Raw genomic sequence first — 24,662 nt, forward strand, 5'->3', positions numbered from 1 at the left:
CAGAATTCTTTGGAAGTTCTAGGGAATTGTTGAGCAAATATATTTCTTACCAGGGAAGAAGCACTCTTATAGGATCAGGAGAATTTGACAGAAAATGAAAGGCATGATTTTTGTCCCACAAAATTTCCATTGCCTTGAGAAAGACAGAGCTGACTTCAATAGGTATTTAGTTAAGAAAGGACCAAATGTATACTACACTTAACAATTCAAAACTTTTAGAAGTGTGTTTCCATTTACATGTTTATATTTCCCTCTTATAACTTAAACTGATGTTCGAGTTGTTTTTGCCAGTGAATATGCTTATTGAGCTTGACTCCCTGTATGAATCAAGTTCAAATTTCATTTGAAATTTGAATACTTTAAAAATATAAACAAGTTATTTATTTGGGCTCCATAGTCAATACAGAAGGGTGTTGTTTGGTTGGTTTCTTTTCAACTGGGGAACAATCATTCAGAAAGTAAACATGAACTGAGTTCATGAAACTGTTGCATTTTATTCCAGTTGGTGTGTTTGTTATGTGTATAGAAAGACATGTGCTTACATAGAAATAGTAAGGCCCACCATTTTTGGTTTGCTGAGTGCCAGCAGGCTAGCATATATTACTTCAATTCTAAAATCTACCCTGTGAAGTAGGAATAAGGAAAGAGAGGGCAGAGTATACAGGCCTGCTGATGTACTTTAGTAAGTGGCACGCTTGGAGGTCCTACCTAGATCCATTTAACTCCAAGGCTCATGGTCAGTGTTATGTAACACATTGTCACATACTAAACATCTTCTACACATATTCATACACACCCTCAGCTTCCTGCCAAAAAATGAACCTAATCAAAACAGTTATTGATTGGGTAGAGTATTGGAGTGTTCGAAGTTATTTATAAAATCTAGGACAAACTGGGCTGTCTTTATGGGGCTTAGAGAGAGAGGCTGGGTCTTAGCACAGTTATAAAGGAAGAGACTTGATTTGGTCGGTCAAGGCAATTCTGGGAAGAGAGATTCGCATGAAATTTGTGTTTGGGGCAGTGCATGTCAGAATAAATGGGCTAGTTGACAAGAGAAAATATCTGACTGGGGCCCATGTTACGGAATAAAGCAGGACCGGAGGCAGGCATGATTAAGGTTCTGATGAATAGTGGAGATTCTGAAAATCTTCACTGTGAATAGAAAAGAATCTCAACTAGAAGACAGATAAAAGTAGGAGGGAAATGAAAAACAGAGAGGGAAGCAACTGATACTTATGTAGTAGTTTACAGTTTATAAAGTGCATTTGTATCTGCTCCATTGATCCTGTGAAAATCTGAAAAGGGCATTTTTGTAGTTCTGAAAAATCTTAAAAAGTATCAACACTATGCATAAAAAATATTACAGAGGAGAGAGAGATGCTGGAGTTTGGAAGATAGGTAGTTCAGGCATTAAAAAACTGGGCCCTGGACTAAGTTGGTGGCTGTGGCCATGGATATGAAGCCATGAAGTTGAAGAAAAGTCAACAAGAGACCGAGTGATTCACTGAATATGGGAGGTGGACATAACTGGACAACATGAATCTATTCAGATAGTTTACATTTAATTAAGAAGGTGGCAACACAATGAACAGATGAGATCTGGGATTTTTTTTTTTTAGGTGAAGAAAGTTAACTTTGTTTTTTTCATTAAATTCAACTTTTTACTGATGGGAAAATGCCCAAGGTCAGATTCTTAGTTTTGAACTGAAGGTAATAAATGAGAGAGCAGACTCAAACAGAGGGGTGGATACAAGTTTTCTAAAATTCTCATTTTTGATTGAAAGCTCAATTTTTATCATTGGAAACAAATATTGTCAATTGTTTTCTTTAAAATAAAAGGCTCATTTCATTCATTTTCAAGAAAAGAACTGCCAAGTGTATGAGTCTAAATAACTTGCTTGTCAGTCATCCTTTCAAACAAAAACAAAAAAGGGGCTAGTTCATCTTGTAGCTAGACTAATCACAGAAGTGCTTTTCCTTAAGACAACCGTATTTTAATGTGCAGCAAAAGTGCTTTATGCAGGTTTCTCATTTCATCACACAATGTTACAAAGGTGTGTATTCAGGGATTGCAATTTAATAAAATTAATACTTTTTAATGTGTTATTAAGGGTATTCTTTTTTTAAATAATTTTTTTTAACTTTTTTGGGGAGGATGTTAATTAGGTTTATTTATTTATTAATTTTTTTTTTTTAATGGAAGTACTGGGGATTGAACCCAGGACCTCGTGCCTGCTAAGCACACACTCTATCACTGAGCTACACCCTCCCCCTGTCAAGGGTATTCTCAAGTGTAACTGCTGTTTAAAAAAAAAAAAACCTTGAGAATGCATGGCTGTGATAAATACAGTGGTAACTGGTACAATTTGGTGCCATTGCCTTGAATTGTGCAAAGGCACCAGCAGTTTTATTCAGCTACCATTGCTTTTGCACCACCAGTGCAAGTGTTAACTCTATGAAAAAGTCAGGTAACATCTTAGTATTATTATAAAAACAGTTCTGATCTCATAGACCCTGTCATAGGGTCTGGGGGCCCTCAGTGTTTGAAGACCCCCCTTTAAGAACTGCTGCCCAAGTCTGTTGTCTGCTGTCATCTTGGGCTGGGTGGAAGTAGTTATGGGAAGCTAAGATCAGGGTCTTCCTAAGGAAGACACAGAACTGAGGCAGAGCACGGAAGAAACTAGAGGAGATGTGAAATGAGAGTTTGGAGTGGGCAGCGGACAAACTCGGGCATTTGCCTATTTATGGACTGAGTTCTTTGATCTAGCAAACAAAGAGTCGTCTTCCAGGGGTCTGAATTCTTAGCACATGTTTGATTTAATTTGATTTGTTGTGATTTATGCAGGAGGAGAGCACGGGTTGACGTGTGCCCCCTAAGCAGGTCCCAAGGTCTGTGGTGAGACCACCATGTGCTGGTGCGATGGTTTAGGGAACATGTGGTGACCACTAGAAATGGGTCGTTGTGTTCCCTCCCTTGCCTGGCTCAAGCAAATTGGGTGTGTGTGCACAGGATGATGTTGAGAGGAGATATGAATGAAATGAAGGGTAGTGTTAGGCCTTCTGCTGTCGAGGGATCTGACTGGCAGATTGTCCCAGAGATGACTGAAGGCCTTCATCATTTAGCTATTTAAATACGAATCTCTTTAAGTAGCAGAACTAGAAAGTATTTTGGTCTTCCTGTAGGAATAGAAGCCTTAAAAGACTCCGTATGTCTCCCTCCTGATGGCCAAGAGGTGTGAGTCTTGCCTTGAAGCCAGAGAGGTTCAAGTCAGACATGAGGGGTATTTCCAAAAGATTTCATTGAGGAGGAGTTGTGTTGTGGAGCCTTACTCTCTAGAATTTAATGAAGATCATCTTTTTTTAGGAAAGTGATAAAAGTGCATTTCTCATTTAAGGTGCAGGATGTCAGCAAGTCCTTCTCTGGGGATTTTACTAGCCCTTGGCTTCTTTGTCAGGATTCTTTATTCAGTACAGCAAAATACATGCATGGAAAGTAAAACAGTCGTCTGGATGCTTTGTGTGCCTTGTGCCAAACATCTGGATATTTGGAAACATCTGGAAAAGTGACTGAAGTTTTCACAAGGGTGTTTAGCAGTATGTGGGTGAAACCTCAGTTCATAATCAGATGTCTGTCAGTCCCAGGTTGATACAAATGTTTCATTAATTTATAAGGAAGGAGGGTTGGATAGATTGTAGAATCCATTTAGTTGTTTAGCTTTCATTAGTTTTTATTTCAGTGGGGCAAGACCAGGTGGTTTCGTTTCAGAATGCTTCAGCCTAATGAAGATTTCCGCTTTTTAAATCCCAAGAAGACAGGAGAGCCAGCGGCAGGTCTGAGTGATCTGCCTCTGTCACAGCAGCCATTCGGGGGTCCATGTTTGAAATGTCTAGTCACCTCAGGGGAAAAAGATAATAGACCCCCACTACCACAGAACATTCTAGAAAAGTGGTTTTGTTGGGACATGATGGCGTCAGGAATCCTTAGACAGCCAGTGCTCTTGGTGGAAGGTAAAAGATGCTATTCACCTAGGACTAACGATGTAATAACTGTTGACTTCATGCGGCCCTGAAAAGAAAACGGAACTTTTGTTCCCAGGCAGGCCCAAGAAGGCTAGTCTAATCAGTCGTCATAGACTGTGCCTTTAAAACGGCGCCTTCTGCAGGGAGCCCTGCAGATCACAGGGGCCTATTGTGAGAGGAGAAAAAGAACGCATTGAGGCCGTCGCCGGGCACCGGGGCAAGAAGGAAACACTTTAGTGAGGGGCCTTTAGTTTTTATATAACTAATCCAGAAACGTATTTTATAGCCACTTCATAAGTCAGGCCTCAGTCTGGCTGCAGACTTTGTGTGGTGCCCTGGGAGCTGTTGCTGGACGAAGCCAAAGACAGTCACTGACCTTGCAGGGGACCAAGAGGTGACTGAAGGCCGGCGATCTGTTGTTTATTTCAGCATCTGGCTAGCAAGATAATACTCTTTATTACAAGGCTTTTGTGAAACCATCTTCTCTGCTACTAGTTTTTAGGGAAATCGTTCCCTAAGCTCTATCCACCCTTAGAGACACTTTAAGCCACTGCTTCTTCTGCATTTAGGGCCCCCAGCTTATCCAGATGGTTTGGGACATTGTTCAGAAATGTCTTTCACAGATGTTGGAGAAAAGAGTTGAGTTGTTTTTTGGCAGAAGCCCTGCTTTTGCTTCAGTCCTCCTTGAGGTGAAAATGTATCTTGCTTGTCATGGGTGTAGTCTGTTTTATCTGGGCAGGGCAGGATTCAGAGTGAGCCAGATGACGTGGGATAGCACTTCGGCCCTCAAGCTTGGTACTCAGGGCCTGCAGAGCCAAGTGCATCTCTCTAAATTTGCTTTATGTAGAGCTTCCTAGCCGCTCAGTTTGGGAATATCATGTTATATTGCCAGACCTGGATAAGAATTTTAGAGCTTCAAGATAACGAGTGAGAGGATTTTTTCAAACTTTTGTTAGTAATGAAAACTTTCAGTGAAACTTTTTTTCCCCACCCCTCCAAAAAATCTTACCAGTCATTTCAGTATAATAAAGCGGAGTTAGATAAATGAGGATAGAAGTCTCAAGAACCTTACTTATTTGTGCTTTTTCTGTCCTTGCCAGGCCCCCCTCCCATCCTTTGAGCCCCCAAAACTTTCCTCTGTAACCCTTACAGCTTCCCAGAAAAGGGTTTGAAAATTGACAATATAATCTAAGGCTTAGAAATCAATAGATGTGAAAAGCAAATTCTAGGGAGGTTCACTGAATTGCCCAAGCTCACAGCAGGTTAGTGGTGGTGCTATGACTTGTAACCTAGGTTTTATGGTCCTCTATTTAATACTCTACATAAACCCATTTCTGCCCTCAAATCCCTTCACACTCACCAGTGTTACAGCATACAGGTACAGAGGGCTGCCTGTGTTAGGCAGGACTCCAGAGGGACAGGTGGATGGGTACCTGTGTTTGCAGACAACTTTGTGGTCCATGATTGATCCCAGCCTGAGTGTTTTCACTTCACACGGTGTTAATCAGGGTGAGTGAATTTATTTGCATGAGACTGGTTTATAAATGATTTATAAATGAAGATACCTCTCAGTTGTACAGTGGAGAGCATGCTTTTCCAGAGCATATACTCTTTTCTTTTTTTTTTTTTTTTTCTTTTTGCCTAGTGGACCTAATTTCTGGTAGCCCTGGCTGCTAGCAGTGGGACATCTTATTCTCAATGGAGTGGGCTCCTCTCCAGTTTCTCTGCTCAGCCTTCCTGTAGCTGTGTCTCTTCAATTCACCCCCTATGCTACCTTCTCCAGTGGCTATTTGTTATGATACAGGAAATCGATGTCAAAGCTAATGGGGGGATGAGAAATACCAGTGACTAGAAAAGTCGAGAAATAATAGATTTCAGTTGCAATAGTACAGTGGTTTTACTTGAAAGTTTTTGGATCATACAATGTCTGGTCTTTGTTGGCAGGTGGAAGTTATATGCAACAATACATAATGTACAATAATACACACATGCAAAAGTGCTCCTGGCCCCTCTGTACGTTTTGATGAAGCCCTTGAGAGCATCCCCACAAAGGCCACTGTGTAGGTTCTGAAAATAACTGGGAATCAGTGTCTTGCTCCCTTTATCCCCATCAGTTTTCTAAATGAGGCCAGTTTCAAAGGGGAGAAGAGGCGTGTTCAGCCATGGTGGTATTATTTGAACCAAGTGTGTGGAGGTGGTCCAGATGTGAGCTGTAAGAGCTAAGACAACGTTCCTTTGATGTGGGACATAACTTTTACCAGCCTTTCCCAAACATATCTTCCCATTTCCTGTGGGATTGTAGTATACACTGGTTTAATGATTGCTAAAGTCACATAGAAACAAATGTGAATCTGGTTTGCATGCTTCCTTTTTTTTTTTTTTTTTTTTTTAAGCAGAAATGAAGCAGGGCTCAGGAACCCCACTGGAGCAATGTCAGAAAGTCCCACCCTGAATTCATTGGTTGAGACTCACAGCAGCGCAGTCTAACTCAGCCTTTCCAGAGAGGGGCTTGGTGGAGCTGGTGGGAGGGGCCCTTCTTGTTCTCACGGTGGATGAGGGGAGTGATCAGTCTCTCACGGTTCCCCAAGCTGGCATCTGTGTTGGCACCTTGTTGTGTATGTTTGGATCCTTTTCACCAACTTCATAGGAGCTGTAAATCAGGAGATATTTAAGTCTATTATTGTTAAAGATTGAAAATATTTAATACTATGTTTCATAACACATATGTTCTCAGCATGGATTAGTTAACAGAATGAGGGATTTTTTTTTTTTAAAGAACGGCATCTATTCAAGGCTCCTCTTAATGTCTGTTTCAGTCCTATCTACCAGGCTAGCACACGGATTTGGGGGATCTTTATTCAACTTGAAAAAAATTTGTTTTAATTGAAGTATAGTTGATTTACAATGTTGTGTTTGTTTCTAGTGTACAGCATAGTGGTTCAATTTTATATATATATATATATATACACATACACACATATTCTTTTTCATATTCTTTTTCCTTATAAGTTATTACAATATTCAACTTGAGATTAATCTAATATTGCTTGTTCAGGGGTTGATGCCATCCTTTTTATTAACAATCTGTGTAGTTTTGTTGCTGCCTACATGTGCTTTCCTCAGCCATATAGAATCCATTTTCTTTAATGCCCTGGGCACAATCCCTGATTATTTGGAAGTTACTTTATTATTCATTGTACCTATGCAGGAACAGTGGGCCAATCCCTGCTACATTCCTGTGATACTCAGTTATAGTAACTGTGTGACTTTATTTGAGTAGTTAAATTGGCAATTGAAAAAGTTGGAGAGTTAATGATCTTGCTCTCCAGTTTATAATTGGTAGTCAAAAAGGCTGAAGGTTTAATCAGCTAGTCTCCTCTTGTATAAACCACTGTGTAACAAGCATGAGTACTTTTTAAAAGCACAGATTCCTAGTTCTGTCCATGGAGATTCTCATTCAGTGTATCATGACTTAGACCCCAGGAATCAGCCATTTTTTTCTAAATGGATTTTCCATGGAAGATTCTGGTGCATGCACATCAAGTGCATGACCCATGTAATGATTGTGGTTTTTAATAACAGCATTTTTCACCTCTGTTGGCGTCTCAGATAATTCTGGAATGCTTTTACTATCGTCTTAAATGGAATATGTGTATCAGAACATTCTGGGCTGTGTGGGAGAAGGAACATCAGGCTGGCAGTTGGGGACCTGGTTCTAGCCTCTGTTGACATTTTATCAAGTGGGAGATATTTGATCTGTCTGGGTGTCAGTCTTATTCATAAACTGAGGGTACCAGAGGTGCTTTCCAGGTTTCTGACATTCTTTGATTTGAGAGGTCTTGCCCTGCTAGGAATTGTGTCTATCATCACTGTTCCCTCAGGGCATTGCCTTTTCTCGTTCAGTGAGTGCCAGGCTGCTCAGCAGAACATTCATCACAGCCTGCTTCTCAAGAGAGCTGGTAGCTGTCCCCAGATCCAGGACCACTTCTCTTCCTTTCTCCTGCCACCACCCACCTCACAAAACAGATTATAGTAAACCACCCTTCTGGGAAACAGGCTCTTAGGTTGAAGTTTCTCTCAAGGAAAATTCAGGTTGTAATTCTGAGCTTTTCTATAACCAAGCTTTGGCAGTTGTCACCCACTGGGCATTTTTTTTTTTTTTTTTTTTTTCAGCAGGCTAGGAACACTTGTGCCTTTGGTTGGGCGTAAGATGTGACTAATGTCACGGTCTAGGGAACTGGTCCTGCACTGCCCTACCCCATTCAGCAAGCCTTTTTTCCCGAGAACTTGCAGCATATTCTTTAGAGGGGCTGGTGGGGGCCAGGGGGGCAGAACATGGCATCCTTTAACTCTCTGGTTCTCAGCATCAAAATGGTCCACAGTGCTTTTCTAATTGTATGCGCTCATGCCATCCCAGCCTCTCCTGGGCCCCCTGAATTGGGCTGTCTAGGGTGGAACTGGACACACATGGTTTTTTAAAGGCTTTACTTGAAATTCTCCCTTCTGGAGCCTCCTTCATTTTCTCCAGACTGGGCCCATGCACTGTCCTGTTTTCTGTAATTATTTTTTTTGTTAAGGCGGGTATGGCTCAATAGGTAGTTGTCATCAGAATGTGGTAAATGTGGTCTGAATTTGTTGAGAAAATTAAGTTGCTTTAAGACTAGAAGACCTTCGGAGGTCAAAGGCTACTACTCACCAGCACACAGTTTCGGCTCAGAAACCAGCACTAAAGATTCACTCCTAGTCCCTGACTACAGTGGTCTGATGGTTCTTGTTTCACTCTAAAATGTGATGGAGAGTGCAAGTCACTCACCCTTTTGTTAAGGGTATTTTCACATAATTACTTGTTTATCCTCTCTTCAGTGCAATTCAGCAAATATTGAGAATTTACAACATGCTAAGCACTGTTCTAGATGCTGAGGATAGAGTAGTGAACAAAACATAAAAGTTCTGCCTTCATTGAATAGTCTCTTCACAAAAATGTGTGTGAGTATAAGAACTTGTTTGTTGATTTCTCTTGTATTTCATATAATATACAAGAGTTATCACAGAATTTAATATGACAGAATTAAATGGCTGCATTGTAGCATTATGAAACATCATTTTAGGAGAAATCTTTAGGATTTAGGATTGGTTGGAGTATTCCTAAGATCACAAAGAGAATCACAAAATGTAGTTAAGCATGTGGGACCTGGATTACATTCACAAAATGTTAAGACCAGAGGCTGTGTCTTACTTATACAACACGTAATCCATGGGTGTTTGGGTAAATATTTTCTGAAGGTGGAATGAATAAACCAGTGGATGTGGGACTTTGCTCCAAAAAAGGTAGACAAGGATGTAGACAAGGATGCTGACAGAATTAAATTAAAAAGTTTATTCTTTGATTTTGGGAGTAAGTCTTCAGAGAGTTATTATTTGGTAGGTTACAAAGTAATCTTTTTTTGACTCTATGTTTTTAAATCCATGTATTTAATTCCACACATATGCAGAATGCTGTGGGGCCCTGGAGTTCACAATATTTTATCTGCTTATTTTACCTGTTCAGTGAAAGCATTAATTTGAGCTACATGCGTATATTTTAGGCCTCTAGAGTGCTACATCACAAATTACTGCAAATTTCTGTACTCACCCTGAGCGGGTTAGATAGCTTCCCAAAGTTTTTGTGTTGTATTTTATGCTTAAAATTACTTGATTTGGTTAGACTTGATATGAACATTTTAAGGAATTTAAAAGGAATTTAATTTTCAGGGAATTTAAATAGAAAATTATTAAAATCTTTTTGCATGTCTGTTTCAAAAGTACATCTGTAAAAAGGAAAACTGCATCCATTTTTTTAAACCATAAGCAATATTCTGGGATTCTCAGTGTCATCTGAAAATAATGGTGAGACAAACAGAGATAACAAAATGAAAGAAGAGCATGTTTATGGATTTCAAAATATTGAGAGAGCATGTAAGAGAAACCAAGAGTCAGCTTTGGTCCTTGCTCACATTTCTACTTGTGCATTAACTAGTTTAGAAGAGAAGAAAATAGTGTACAAGAGAGGGAAAAAATAGATTTTCTGGAAATAATTATTAATGCTAAAATTTCTGCATCTAATTTTAGAGTGCTTATGTTTGGAATTTCACATGCATGATGATAATGTGTGTTTCAGGTTTGTGGAGAAAAACAGCGCTTTGAGAAGTTGATGGAACATTTCAGGAATGAGGACAATAACATAGATTTTATGGTGAGTTATTTCAGTACTGCATTCAATAAAGCGAACTCAGTTTTAGCCGTTATTTCCTAAATCCATTTATATTTATATAGTATGCATACATATGTGTGTGTGTGTGTTGCAAAGGACAGGAAACTGAGTGTGATATGCTACAGTTCCAATCTAGATGGCTCTCTTAATCTGTATTTTACCTTTATGGCATTTATTTCCAATTATTGTCTTCTCTCTCTCTCTTTTTTTTTTTTCATTTTTAAAACATTTATTATTTTCCTTTATTTGATTATTTTTTGAATAGAGGTGCTGGGGATTGAACCCAGGACCTTGTGCATGCTAGGCACACACTCTACCACTGAGCTTTACCCTCCCTCCCCTCCAGTTTTATCCTTTAATACACACTATAGTAAAGTCTGAAAGTACCAGTCACAGTTCTTTTGTTAACCCTTGAACAATGCAGGGGGTTAGGGGCACCTCCCTCGCCACAGTGGGAAACCCACCCGTTACCTTACACTTGGCTCTCTGGTTACGCAGTTCTGCACCCACACATTCAGCCAATCACGGATCGTGTAGTACCTAGTATTTACTATTGAAAAAAATTCAAGTGTAAGTGGACCTGCACAGTTCAAACCCATGTTGTTCAAGGGTCAACTGTATAGCTAATAAAGAGTGAAGCCATGCATTGGGGGAAAAGGAAGTTAACATGGTATAAATGCCATAGCAGCCAGCTTTAGCTGTCAGGAGTGCTGCATCAGAACCCTTAAAATAGAAATCAAGAATGTTGACCGTTTGGCCTTTTGCATGCCCCAGCCAGTGGCCTTCTACAGGCTATAGTCTCAAAGATTAATGTGCTTTGGTTTGTAGACTTGACTGTACGTATCCCCCAAATTAATATACAACGGTGATTTTTTTCCTCCCTTGATTTCCTGCTCTAGTAATTCTGTGAGGCCATGATCATACCACAGGTCTCCTTAGCAGGGTAAATCACATGCAAGAACATGTGTTTCAGTGGCAGGACAGTCATCTTCAGGTGCAAAAAGCAGTTCTGAATTCATGGACCTAAATCTTTATCCTGGACTGAAGGTGGAATCTACTGTCAAGGAATTCCAGAGCCAGATAACTCTTGAGTGCACCCAGCTCTGCTTTCTTTGACCTGATCCAGTTGACTGAGAGAACTTCTGAAGCTGTGAGATTCTTTACTTGGGCTTGATTCCCCAGATCACTTCTAGCCTGGAGCAGATATCCCATTCAGTCCTTCCATTGTCAGGTCTTCTAAAACCCATGCTCAGGATGCCAAGCAGTTTTCATTTGAATTGCTTCAGTGACTATAAAACACGGAACATAGCTTTGCAGATTTCTAACCCTTTTATATGAAAAAATATTTTCTGGGTCCTCAAATTTTATGTTCATCCTAGTCCTCAGCCCTTTCCAAAATCAGTATCAGTTGAAATCTTTTATAGAGATTTTCTGTTCCATAAAGCATATGTATACATGCTTTTTAAAAAGATAAAAAATAAATTTGAAACAAGGAATATTTTGACATTGAATTTTTAATTCTTGTTATTTGGATTTTTTTTTTTTTTTTTTGGAGTGTTTAAGGCTAACACTGGCATTGGTGACAGATACATAAAGAAGTCATGCCCTGGCCCACCCAACCAGTTTCTATCCTCTGATTTCACAAGGGGAACCTATTTGTTCCTTTAGAGCTGAGGTTGCAAACTGGAGGCTGCCAGGCTGAAGCCAACATACAGGCTTGTCAGTGTAGTCTGCAAGTGATGTCCAAACAGTTTTGAAATTGTGCCTAAAAATACAAATTTCTGATTCTCTTGAAAACTAAAAATTTCTGTTGGGGGAGGGTAAGCTCAGTGGTTAGAATACATGCTTAGCATGCAGGAGGTCCTGGGTTCAATCCCCAGTACCTCCATTAAAATAACTAGCTAAATAAATACAGCTAATTACCTCCCCTTTGCTCCCCCCCCCCCAAAAGCCCTAAAAATTTCTGATAACACTAGGCCCCTGTTCTTACAGACTATCAGCTGCTGGAGCCACATATTCCCTATTCCTTAAGTCTGAAGATATCCTTTCCAGTTTGTCATAGTCCACACTATTCCCTATTGTATTACACATGGCCCACTTTACTCATTATCATACCTACCAGAGCTTTCTGCCATTTGAGTTTCTACTGAAATTATAATGATTTCAGGCCTTTTAAAACATTTGCCTTGTTGCCAAATGTGAACATACTGCCTGCCAGTTTATCTATTCTTCTGTACCCGCATTGGGGAACCTCATTTAGAGGTGCTAGTATATGGGTCCTGTGCGCTTGGCTCCTGTGCCATCAGGCAAATAGTTGCCTCTCAGGCGTGTTATAAAACTCAACAGATCATTTATACTTGCTTTCAGAAGAGAGATGGAAAGATGCCAAAATCCAACCATATTTTTTTTCCCCAGAAAATGAGGCTTTTCATAATGTGTCTTGGGAATGCAATTAAGTTGTACAACCTACCAAACATCATATTCTTTATGAAACATAATATGAATTCTTCGAATGTAGCACAAGACCTTTTTATGTATGCAAAAGAAAACACAACAGTGACAAAATCTTTTTTGCTTATTTAACCATAGCACCTGAAGTAATTTTTTAGTAAATTGCTACGGAGTCCCCATGTAACCTAGACAGTCTACATGTCTTCTGAAGATACCCAGTGTGTAACATATACTCAAAGAAGAATCTAACTTGATAAAAACAATTTAAACAAGATAAAGGAAGTGAGGTTTGGGAGACAGAGAAAGAAAAGGGCAGTTTTTAGAGTAAGTGTGAGTCTAGATCTCCTTACGAGAGTCTCTGTGTAACCATAGAGGGAAAGCATTAATAAGATATTTTTACTGTAAATAAACTGACTGTCACTCTTGGAAATAAAATAAGTATGTTAAATTCTATTCTGTTATTTACTGAACCGGGGACCAGTTTTTCTGTGACAGTTCAGAGCCACTGATGCAGTTGTGGGAAGAAAGTGGTAAATCCAGGGCTTTTGTGGGATGGAAACTGGTTGGTTATTTGCAATGGGAAGATGGATCAAAAGTTCTGTTATCATCCTGTTGGTCTGGTGGGGCCTGTAATGAAATTCTAGAAGTGATTACCTTGTGATATGCTTATAGGTGATTTAAATGTTCTTAATGATAATCACTTTCAGATTTTCTACAATGTACCTGTAATAAATCTTTTAAAAAATAGCTGTACTGAGATAAAATTAATATACCATCTAACTTAGACATCTAAAGTGTACAGTTCAATGTACTTTTAGTGTATTTGTAGGTTGTGCAGTCATCATTACAATCTAACTTAGAACACGTTATTGCCCCCTAAATGACTAGCAGTCATTTTCCATTTTCCCACCCCTAGTCCTAGGCAACTCCTAACCTACTGTCTGTCTCTATGGATGTTCCCATCGTGGGTATTTCACATGAAAAGAATCATAATATATGTGGTCTTTGGTGACTGACTTTTTTCACTTACCGTAATGTTTTCAACTTCATCCGTGTTGTGGCATGTGTCATTCCTTTTCACCGTTGCATAATATTCCATTCTATGGATATATCACATTTTTTAAATTCATTGGTTCACGGACATTGGTGTCCCCCTCCTTTTGGTTATTATTATTAATGCTACTATGAACATTTGTGTACAAATTTCTATATGGATGTATGTTTTCATTTCTCTTGGGTATATACCTACAAGGGGGATTGCTCGGTCATATGGTAACTCTGAATAGTATTTTGAGGAACTGTCAAGCTTTTCAAAGTGGCTGCACTGTTTTATATCCCCACCAGCAGTGGATGAGGGTTCTAGTTTTTCCATATCCTTGCCAACTCTTGTTACTGTCTTTCTTTTTGATGGCTACATCTTAGTAGATGTGAAGTGGTATCTTATTGTGGTACCTCTATGACTTCTGAATTTTTAAAAATTGTAAAATATTTTTAAAGACCCAATAAACAAAGGAAAAGGAAATTGGTGAGTGAGCTTAGATCTATGAAATTGAAAGTATGTGCCTGTGATTAAACTGAGAAAACAAGTTTGGAGCCCATCTAACCTATTGACAATTTCATTTCAGGTGGCCTCTATGCAGTTTATTAATATTGTAGTCCATTCAGTAGAAGACATGAATTTCAGAGTTCACCTCCAGTATGAATTTACCAAGTTAGGCCTGGACGAATACTTGGATGTGAGTATAACTGTAGCCTTTGGTTTCAATATGAGGCTTGATTTATTGCTTACCCTCAAAGATACATTTCCAGTGGCCAAAGAATGCTTAAAGCTCTATGCAGTCAACTGCTCTAGTGCTAGTTGAAAGAACTAATCTGAGTGATGTGATCTGCCAGAGAAGCTGGATTCTTGCCGACCTTCTGGGACGTCACACTGTCTTCTGCCAGCAGCCCTGTAGTACCAGAGTCAGATAACCTTTTAGGGCCTTGTTGCAGCTTTCCTCTGCCTCTTTTTTTTTTGGGAGGGGGGAATTTTTTTTAAATGGAGGTACTGGGGATTGAACCCAGGACCATGTGCATGCTAAGCATGTGCTCTACCACTGAGCTATACTCCCAGCCCCTGCTTTCCTCTGCTTTTGAGCTCTGTCTGGGTCAAGTCTCACTGCACTCTTCATCCAGACTGTTGGGTAATGTGCATTCTTGGTTACTCTTGGGACTCCGTCTGGGCAGGGAAAGTCAAACCAAGACTGCCATAGAGTAATGAATAAATGCTTAGAGCATCAAAAAATAATGAGGAAATGGACACTTGAGACTTCCTCATGTAACTGTTAAATTCTGCTTAAAGTGTTTGTGGCTTTAGAAATTCTATTTTCAGTTCTTAGGAGAAGGGAGGGTCTAAAGTTTCTTTTCCTCATGTTCCCTTATAGAAGTGCTCAGCCAGTTCCCTGAAATTGTTCAGCTAAGAAACAGAAAGTTGATGTGAAAATCGTAAATGGACCTAGGTAGCTGTGCATGCACAGGACATACTCTTGTCCTTTGACTTGTGGGCAGTTTTGGTTTCCTTTGGTCCATAAGGAATGGACCAATTGAATTTGAAAGACCAGTCGTGATAGGACAAGAATTGTTGACCTCAATTCGAAGGCTGTTTCTAGCTACAAAGGAAATAGAAGTATTTCCCTTGAACGGCTCTAGAGTTCACCAGCCCATCTTTGTTAAGGGTGAAGCCAGGGAATTACACAGACCGTACCCTCAGTTTATTTCAGAGTGGGCTTGCAGAGTTGGTTACTCTTGAGCACATGGCCTTGAGGATCAGACCAGCTGGGCAGCTCTGGGTTGACTGGCCTGATGTTGCCTAAAGACTACTCAGGTAGAGCCATGATAGATTTCCATTGAAAAGTTTGTTTGAATGGCTTTCCTTTTTAAAGACCCACTAATATCTCTGACAGAATATTGTATCCAATGGTGTTTTCCTGCTTTGAAATCAAGGTTTGTCCATCTTCTTTCTCTACTTGCTGTGAGAGTAGCAGTATTTGAATAAAAATGGGGTGTATTCCTAATGATATTTTGGGTCCAGTTTTGTGATGGCGGCACAGAGCTCATCTCAGGCTCCAGGGTACAATGACAGGCAGTCGCATCAGCACTTGTTATTCGCCGTGAATCTTGTGAAAAATCCCCCTCAGCTGCTGCTTCGTTTTCTTTTCTAGACTTTGCCCTTATTCAGAAATCTTTTTCAGTTCTGACTCCTAAACTAAGATGGAACATACTTTCTTTAGAACAAGCTAAGTTGCAGAATTCTAGATTAGACCTAGGAGAAAATCTGTTTTCCTGAGAATTTATTTGTATAGTGGAATTCCTTTAAAAATTTAAATTTTTTTCCCAAAACCGTATTTCTCTAACTTCCTGGCCTATTGGTTCTGGACTTTGATAGATAGAAGTGGTTAGAAGAATCATAGAATCAGCAGATAATATATAAATGCTTCATTAGTTGACAAAGACCCCGCCTTGTAAATCACCGTTGTGTTTTTTTTTTTTTTCTGACTTGTTCAGTAAATGTTTATTGGCATCATCCACATGCCAGATGCTATTCTAGCCTCTGATCTGTTCCCCAGGGAAAGCCATGACTTACAGTACTTGTAAGAAAGATTGACTGATTTACTTGACCTCTAATTTTATCTTAGAGCTGGTCAGCTTCCTTTGGGATGCCTGCCCTAGAATGCAGTAAATAGGGGAAAGATTCCTGATTTTGCTCTGGAAGCCCAGAGCGCCTCATGTTGGGGCAGTGTCTTAGCTAAGTAATTATGGAGGGTGGGTTCTAGAAGTTAGTGCTAAAATAAGCCCCAAGGCTGATATACTCTATCTGCCCCACCTCCTACATACCCCTCACCCCCAACTGGAACTACCACCCCACCCAGGCAAGATACCACCCACTCCAGTCTCTTCAAGCACACAGATACCCCTCAAGTTTTATGTTACTTGTGACTACTGTTTCCTATTGAAGCTGCTTTTAATTTTTCTGTTGTCTTGAATTCACCAGTATCAAAAATGTTTTAGGTTGGGATATATCTGCATGGGGAATATATCTACAGGAAGGATTAGGGAGGAAATGTGTGTACATTTGAGAGAGGGTAATCACCAGAAAGGAGTCTGATGGTACCCTCTTAGATGGTTACTCCAGATTTCTCTCACAGAACATGAGATAGAAAACCCTCTCCTGGAAAAGACTGGACTGTTGGGAACAAATCAAAATATGTAGGCTATTGGGTAATACTGTTCTGTTTCCGCAGATATGCTAACACTGCCTTCTCCTGCATTTTGATTTTTAGAAGCTGAAACACACCGAGAGTGACAAGCTGCAGGTACAGATTCAGGCTTACCTGGACAACGTGTTTGACGTGGGGGCTCTGCTGGAAGATGCCGAAACCAAGAATGCAGCCTTGGAGAGGGTGGAGGAACTGGAAGAAAACATCTCTCATGTAACTACATCTCATAAAAGGGAAAATTGCTAACGTTTCAACTAGGTGCAAAACAGAATAAACATTAGCTTTTATGGCAGTAAACGGAAGGATTGGGAACAGAGGAATGAGCTGCAACTTGAGACAGTTAGAGAGCAGAAGCCAGTCTGGGTTCTTTCAAAGAAGGCAGACGTGTTACTTAAAACTAGGTGGAACCTGCTGCCTTGCCTTCATCCACTGCTCAGTTTCTGCTGCATCCAGATCTCCTTCCTGGCCATCTTAGTTGTAAGCACAGGACAGTTGGAAGATTGGCAATACCTGGAGGGAAATACAACTCAAATATGTCAGTTTGGTGAAGAAATACCTTCTTCTGAATATGAGTCACCTTCTGCCAAATGTGCCCACATAAGCCTTGGACAGGCTGACCTGGTGTCCTCATGACGCAGGTCTGCATTTCCCTGCCTTGTGATTACTCTGGTCCTAAATAGGTTCATCTCAACCGTAAGATTTTTCAAGGAAGTCAGCAAGGTTTTCCCATATATCCTCTTTCAAGAAGAGTGTCCTCTGAGTATAGTGAACAGGAGGAATATGGTGCTGCTTAAAAACCCAAACATTGTGAGGACCACATTCTTTTCCTGAATTCTGATTGAAAGTGTCCTTGATTGTGAAATGAGTTGCCTCTTTTTGGAGGGATGTGATTTTTCTTTTTGAATGGTCCGTTGATTTTTCTCCACATTTTCTTAGTTAAGAGAATGACTTATACTTAATGTCCTTCCCCTTTTCTCATCATTCTGAAAATGAGCCTCTTCATGGCTTGTGGTTAAGCCAAGTTGCTAAAACCCCTCCCTTTGTAAGTGCTGTGGTGCCTTAGTTGGCACCTGCTTAGGAAGAACATTTATAAGCTCTTCCCTTTTTTCTTTTGGTCTCTTCCCTTAAAATATTTGTATTATATTCTGAACCTGATCAGCATGCATCTCCACTCTTCCTCACCTCGCCTCCCTGATTTTCTTTACATGTGATCATTCTCAGCGAGATGTAAAAGATCCAAAATTGCCCAGTTTTAGTGCCTTTGGTAAAAGTAACTGTTTCGCTGGTGGCTCACCGCATCTTCTGAAGCCTCAGCCGCACTGCGTGACTATACTTACAGAACCTGCTGTTGTGGCAGCCAGCTGTTTATTTGAACTGCCCCTCCAAGATGACTTTTTATTACTTGGATAGTGTGGGTCAAAACAAGCAGTGGTATTTTTTCAGCTGGTGACCTGTAACAAGAGAACCACGTTTTCTGGGTCATCAGTGTTCAAAAGCTTTTGCCCAATGGCCCTTAGGGAGGGAAAGGTGACTCATCCTCCTCCCTCACCTACTATTCTGTATGCTTGCGAGCCCCTGCAGAAAGGGAGAAAGACACACTGTATATGTTGAAGTGCTAAGGAGCTGACGTATGGGCTTTATTAAGGATCCCTTATATGCGAATTCCTGTTAGAAAGGAGTGTGTGTTCAGAACCACCTTGTAAATATTAACATTTCCAGAAAACAACCTGGGGAACACATGCAGGACTCCGTTGGGCCCCTAAGTGGTCTTTGAGCTACACTTTCTGAGAACCAAGGATATGATCAGAATGATCCTGTGTCGTGATACATCTTCCCTTTCAAAACTTGACAGTTGTCTGAAAAACTGCAAGACACGGAGAATGAAGCCATGTCCAAGATCGTGGAACTGGAAAAGCAGCTCATGCAGAGGAACAAGGAGCTGGATGTTGTTCGAGTAAGTGTGATGATGACAACCGCCCCAGAGGGGCAATGCAGGGAACATGCTTCAGCGTCAGCCTGGTAGCTAGAACCCGGGACGTGCTCATGGCAGAGGAATGTGTGCAAGCAGCGTATTTACTGGAACCAGTTCCAAGGTGAAACTCAGATGAAAAGTGCACGTAGTGAGAGTATGTCTTCACATGTGTGTGCGGTCACGAGCTGTGGGCTCCGTACTTCCTATCATGGGTTTTGGGAGTAACAGTGTTGTCCCATCTGGATAAGTCCGAGTGGATTCTGTGCATCATCCATTTGGTTGGAAATAAAAACAGCGTGGATTTAATTCTTGCCACTTATTTATTTTTATTAGGACTTGGGCTTCTTTGTATTTCTTTGCTTTGCCTCTGTTTGAAACCAGATTTGGTGGTTGCCATGGAAACAGTGGAATCACAACACAGGCAAGACCTAATGGCATTCACCAAAAAAGAGAGAGAGAGAGAGTGAGAGAGAGCGCTTGATAAGACAAAGCAAAAAGCAAAACCAATCCATTTTACTATCAGATAATCCCAGCTATTTTGTTTGGCTTCGGCATTGTTTTACCTTACGGGTCAGATATTTATGGAGTGCCATCCATAAATGGATGTTGGAATTGTCTGGAACATAAAAACACTGAAATGCCTGGAGGGGCTTTCATGCAAATGGCTGGCTTTGACACCACTGGTAATGACATGGCACATTTTACACGATGGTTATCATGTCTGTGTGTATTGCTTGATATTCTGACATGTCCTACAGTTAACTCTAGGAAATTTATTTTCTGGCACTCCGGCGAGACAAAGTTGTAGCATATGGACTCAATTCAAGTTCAGACTCTGAGATTATTAATGATAGACAGGGTATGAATAATGTTTCCCTGCCTGCTGGAGGCTTGTGGTGAGAGATCACGTGTACAAGGCCCAGCAAGTAAGTTCCATAAAACCCTTTCACTAGAACCTCTGTGGGTCCCTTATAAAAGGAACCAGGATGGCCTTTGAATTGAAAATTGTAACTTCTTTGTTTTCTGCTAAGAACCTAGACAGAAATAAGCAATTAGTGGAGGGAGGCATTGGCCTGTTTTGTTAACTGCATTACCAAAGGGAAAATGTTACAGTTGCTGTCCTGAGCTTGGTCAAGTGGGCATTGTGAAGGCCAGAGAAATGCATTCAAAACAGTGAGCCCCTGGTTACTCAGGAGTGGATTATTCCATGATTTGCAGATTTTTAAATCCCAGTCTGATTTCTATCCAAGTCTGATCTAGGGGCCTTTTGTCTACGGTTAGCTGATACGTATCTCAGAGTTACAAATGAATTTTAAAAGAAGTGAAAGGAAATGAAAACATGCGGCACCAGAATCCCCTCAGGATATTCCAAAGCCAGCTATAAGGTTATTGTGGGTCATCTCTGCCCTGTTCCTCTTCACCTGCAGGGAAAACTTACTTAGCTGCATTTATTCATGGAAGGAACTACATTAACAGGAACAGTTACTAGAATGTATTGCACGGATTACCAGTGAACAGTTGATAACAAGTGGGACTTCATAGGTTCCGGCTGAGTTCCACAGAATTGTTAGATAGATGAGTATCTTTCTTTCTTCCTTTCTTCCTTTCTTCCTTTCTTCCTTTCTTCCTTCCTTCCTTCCTTCCTTCCTTCCTTCCTTCCTTCCTTCCTTCCTTTCTTCCTTTCTTTCTTCCTTCCTTCCTTTCTTCCTTTCTTTCTTTCTTTCTCTCTCTCTCTCTCTTTCTCTCTTTCTTTCCTTTCTTTCTTTCTTTTCTTTCTTTCTTGTCATTTTCTTTATCTGCAGTTTGACAATCTAATGGTAAGAGGTATGAAATTCATGTGAAGACAAACTCTTGACCATGGGCTCTTTTGCAGGAAATCTACAAAGATGCAAATACCCAGGTTCACACATTAAGGAAAATGGTCAAAGAGAAAGAAGAAGCCATTCAAAGACAGTCTACCCTGGAAAAAAAGATTCATGAGCTGGAGAAACAAGGGACCATTAAAATTCAGAAGAAAGGGGATGGGGACATTGCCATACTGCCGGTCGTGGCTTCTGGCACATTGCCCACGGGGTCCGAAGTGGCCGCGGGTAACTTTGTGGGACCAATAATGGGGCCTGCCTCCTCAGGACCCTTGCCCCCTCCCCCACCACCACTACCTCCATCGTCAGATGCACCTGAAGCAGGTAAGAAGCCTTGGCAGGAAAACTGAGATGGTATTTGGATATTTGTATTTCTTCTTTTACCCACTGTACATTTACTTACTGATTTTAAGCACTTTTTACATTTTGAGATTAAGGTTCATTTTACGTACGTTGCAGAATAATCCCCATTTGTCAGTGAGGAAATTTTGTAGTGTTTGGAAAAAAAACCCTTTGTCGTTTTCAGTGTTTTGTTTTCAGATACTTTATGTACACATGACATATTACAGGAAAAACCATTCCCCTATTTTCAAAGTCAATTTGTCTCTTTTCTTTTGCTAGTGCAAAATGGTCCAGTCACACCACCTATGCCACCGCCCCCTCCCCCACCTCCCCCACCTCCCCCACCCCCTCCGCCCCCTCCTCCTCTCCCGGGTCCTGCAGCGGAGACTGTGCCAGCTCCTCCTTTACCACCACCCCCTCCCCCCTCTGCACCCCCACTGCCCGGGACGTCTTCACCCACGGTGGTTTTCAACTCAGGATTAGCAGGTGAGAGCACAGATACTTAATTAAGATCCAGATACTTAACACAAGTACTCATTTCCCTTACCTTCAGAGGGTTAAAGCCATTTTCTCAAAGTCTAGGTCTCTTGCAAAATCACATGTATCTCCTCTTAGCAAAAGAACGTTCCTGCTAGGGAACTATATCTACCACTGAGTTATACCCACCCTTAGCATGCATGAGGTCCTAGGGTCAATCCCCAGTACCTCCATTAAAAAAAAAAAAAAAAAAAAGGATGTTCCTGCTAATGTAGCCAGAAAAAGGGAAATTGTCATGCACAAGAGGCATTTTTCTCTCAGTAGCCCTTGTCACTCTGTAGCAGGAAGCTCTGATCTCAGACATCTTCCCACCTAGAAAAGGGAAGAGAGACAGGTTACCTTCTTAGGGATCAGTACATTTTCATGGGTTCAGCAAACACGATAGTTCAAGCTCTGACACAGCGTGTTTCTGATGTTTATGGCTCTTTTCTTTGAAGGTATTTTCAGTGGCATCTATAAAAGGGAAAATGCCTTTCTGGGTAACTGCCTGATGTAGGCTTCCAGGCATTTCTTCTGAGCATTTGGGGCATCACAATTCACTATAGTGGGGTTAAGCTTGCAGGAGAAGTGTTGCCAACAGCAGTATCTCTTGCCTTGACACGCATCCAAATAATGCATGTGGTCCTCCTGCTGCCCAGGATGGCATGTGGCATACCTCCCTCACCAGAAATAAAACAGGGTGGGTGTGGGTGAGAGGAGGAGAGTTGCTCAAATGCTTTGAAGTGTAAGTTCTTATTTTTGACTTATGGAAATGAATTTTTACTCTTTTTCTAAAATACTGCAAGCCATTTTCCCAGTAGTGGAGTGTCTTCCTAGCATTCAGAATTGCTCAGAGCTTGCCAGAACTATTGCTGTGACGTTGGATAACTCTGCTTCCTCATCCTCTTCCGTGCCTTTGTGAGGTCTCTTATTTCTGATGAACTACCACTCTAATGGTCTCCATTTCCAAGGCTGCAGTAGTTTTCAGACGCTTTTGCCCAAAGTCTAAGCTGAAGTCTTAGCTGTAAAAGATATCCCAGTCTCTATTTTTTAGCGTGTCCATCCCATCAGCAGTTTTATCAGCCAGTCATTAGGACTGATTCCCTCTAGTGACTGAAGCCCTTTTCGATACCAGTAAACCACCCACAACAAACTTGTTCCACAGCAGGTCCGTGGTGTTGACTCCCATCCTAGTGCCTGTAAAACTGTCAAACAAGATGCCTGTTCAAAGCCATGTTGGCCATAAGCCAGTGACTTATTTCTACCTTTCAAGGTCTCCCTTGTCTACCACTTTCTTCTAGAGCTTTTATTGCTTCTGAAGGACAAAAATGAAAGGAGTGTCCTCATGGGACTGCCTGTTTGGGAGATGTAAAAAAACAGAAAACCTCTCAATGAGCCCCAGGAAGCTGTCCCACCAGCAGGCTGTTTTCAGTGACCGAGGATGAAAACTCGTCACTGTCAGGTGCACCTGGGCTCCTTGGTTAGCCCTTCCCTGTAGCCCCCGGGCACGCTCAGCACGAGCTGTGTCTGCTCTGGAGGCTCTTCTCTCCTTTAGTACTGATTCCTTTCTCTCTGGCAAAACCTCTTGTGCGATACAGCCTCAGCTCACCTTCGCCTGAGCTCTGACTTGGAACTCAGAACTGAGCAGGAGAGCCAGGAGGCTGAGAGGTGCGGGTCCAGGGCTCCCTTCCAAATGAGTCTCGTCATCTCTGGTTAAATTTTTTGCCTGGGTTCTTCCCAAGACATAATCTTTCAAGGTTGTTGGCTCTGTGGGTTGCCTCCATTTTCTGGTGAGGAACTCTGTGTTCAGTGGATCACTCGCCACTACCTTCAGGGTTGCTGCTTTTGGAAGTCGTCCCCTTGGTGTCGTAGGAAATTTGAAGGACTGTATGTGGGATGGAAGAAACTCCTCTTGAGTGCCGTAAGCGCCCATTAAACAATTACACAATGTTCTGTTTTACAAGATGTAAGAATTATAAGATCCTTCTGAGTCTTCGATAGCTTGAGATCAGGCAGTTTCTACAAGGCTTTTAATCTCTTCTCATTACTTATCTTTAATCTGGCCATTAATACTTGGTGGTTGTAGCCCATTTTGTGAGCTGTTTTGCCAGTGTGTTCAGTAACACTCTCTGTAACCAAGAGGGCAGACAGAATCAGGATGTCCTCATACAGCCAAGAGACAGCTGAGATGATGTGCCAAGGGCTCCCGGGAAGCCAGAAACCTGTGACATCGCTGGGCCCCTGGGTTTGTAGGCACCAGGATGTCTTATCTTGTCAGCAGGCAATGCGCACGTGTGTTCTTGGTGGCCAAGCCAAGGGGCCAGGGGGAGGTCCTCTAAGTTTATCTGGTCAACTTTTCTTTGCATTTTATAGAGAAAATATCAGTAGTGGGACACGTGCATTTGAGAGCGATCTGACTCCCATTTCCCAGTCAGGTCATCAGTGACAGAGCCCTGGGGAGTCTGCAGCCTTTGCTGTCTCTTTGGTAGAATGTGCTTTGGAACTTCAGCTGATTATTTTTCATTAAAAAAAAATTGTTTCTATCTTATGGAATACCTACCACAGTTCCACATGGCTATTTGGGAGCTCTATAATGAAATCCTATTTTCCCCCTTCTCCTAAAAAATTATTTAAAAAATAATAATAAGGGAGTCTTTAAGGCAGGCCTGAATGAAATGAATTTTCAGTTCCACACTGCCTTGTGAAATGTGTCCAAGAAGCACAGAATTCTGTACTACGTGTGTGAACTGCTGAGCCACTGGACCTGGACGCTAACTGAATCTAATTTTTTTCGTGTTTTCTTTGTTCTTTCTGCTTCCACAAAAGATGGGCCAATCAAGCTTTTCTGTAGGTTGCTCCTCTCTGAGTGTGTTGAGTGTTCGCCATGTGTTTCTGTGGGTCACACTGTGCTTTGACATCTTCCACTCCATCGCCCATCCAGCCATTGCATTTGCTTTGTGTCTGTGGGGAGGCTTGGTGCGGACTGACTGCCC

General features: G+C 41.2%; 1 protein-coding gene across 4 annotated transcripts in view; it reads left to right on the forward strand.

Annotated features, from left to right (window-relative positions):
• Positions 1 to 24,662, forward strand: part of FMNL2 (formin like 2) — a 367,782-nt gene that overhangs the window by 320,724 nt on the left and 22,396 nt on the right. For all 4 annotated transcript variants that reach the window (XM_074363666.1, XM_045504947.2, XM_010967870.3 and 1 more), the window contains 6 exons: positions 10,178 to 10,252; positions 14,347 to 14,457; positions 17,041 to 17,190; positions 18,830 to 18,931; positions 20,823 to 21,135; positions 21,433 to 21,639. In XM_074363666.1, the coding sequence (XP_074219767.1) occupies positions 10,178 to 10,252; positions 14,347 to 14,457; positions 17,041 to 17,190; positions 18,830 to 18,931; positions 20,823 to 21,135; positions 21,433 to 21,639 (958 nt within the window). The remainder of the gene's footprint in view (positions 1 to 10,177; positions 10,253 to 14,346; positions 14,458 to 17,040; positions 17,191 to 18,829; positions 18,932 to 20,822; positions 21,136 to 21,432; positions 21,640 to 24,662) is intronic.

This window comes from Camelus bactrianus, chromosome 5 (assembly GCF_048773025.1).
Source record: "Camelus bactrianus isolate YW-2024 breed Bactrian camel chromosome 5, ASM4877302v1, whole genome shotgun sequence".
Lineage (NCBI taxonomy): Eukaryota > Metazoa > Chordata > Mammalia > Artiodactyla > Camelidae > Camelus > Camelus bactrianus.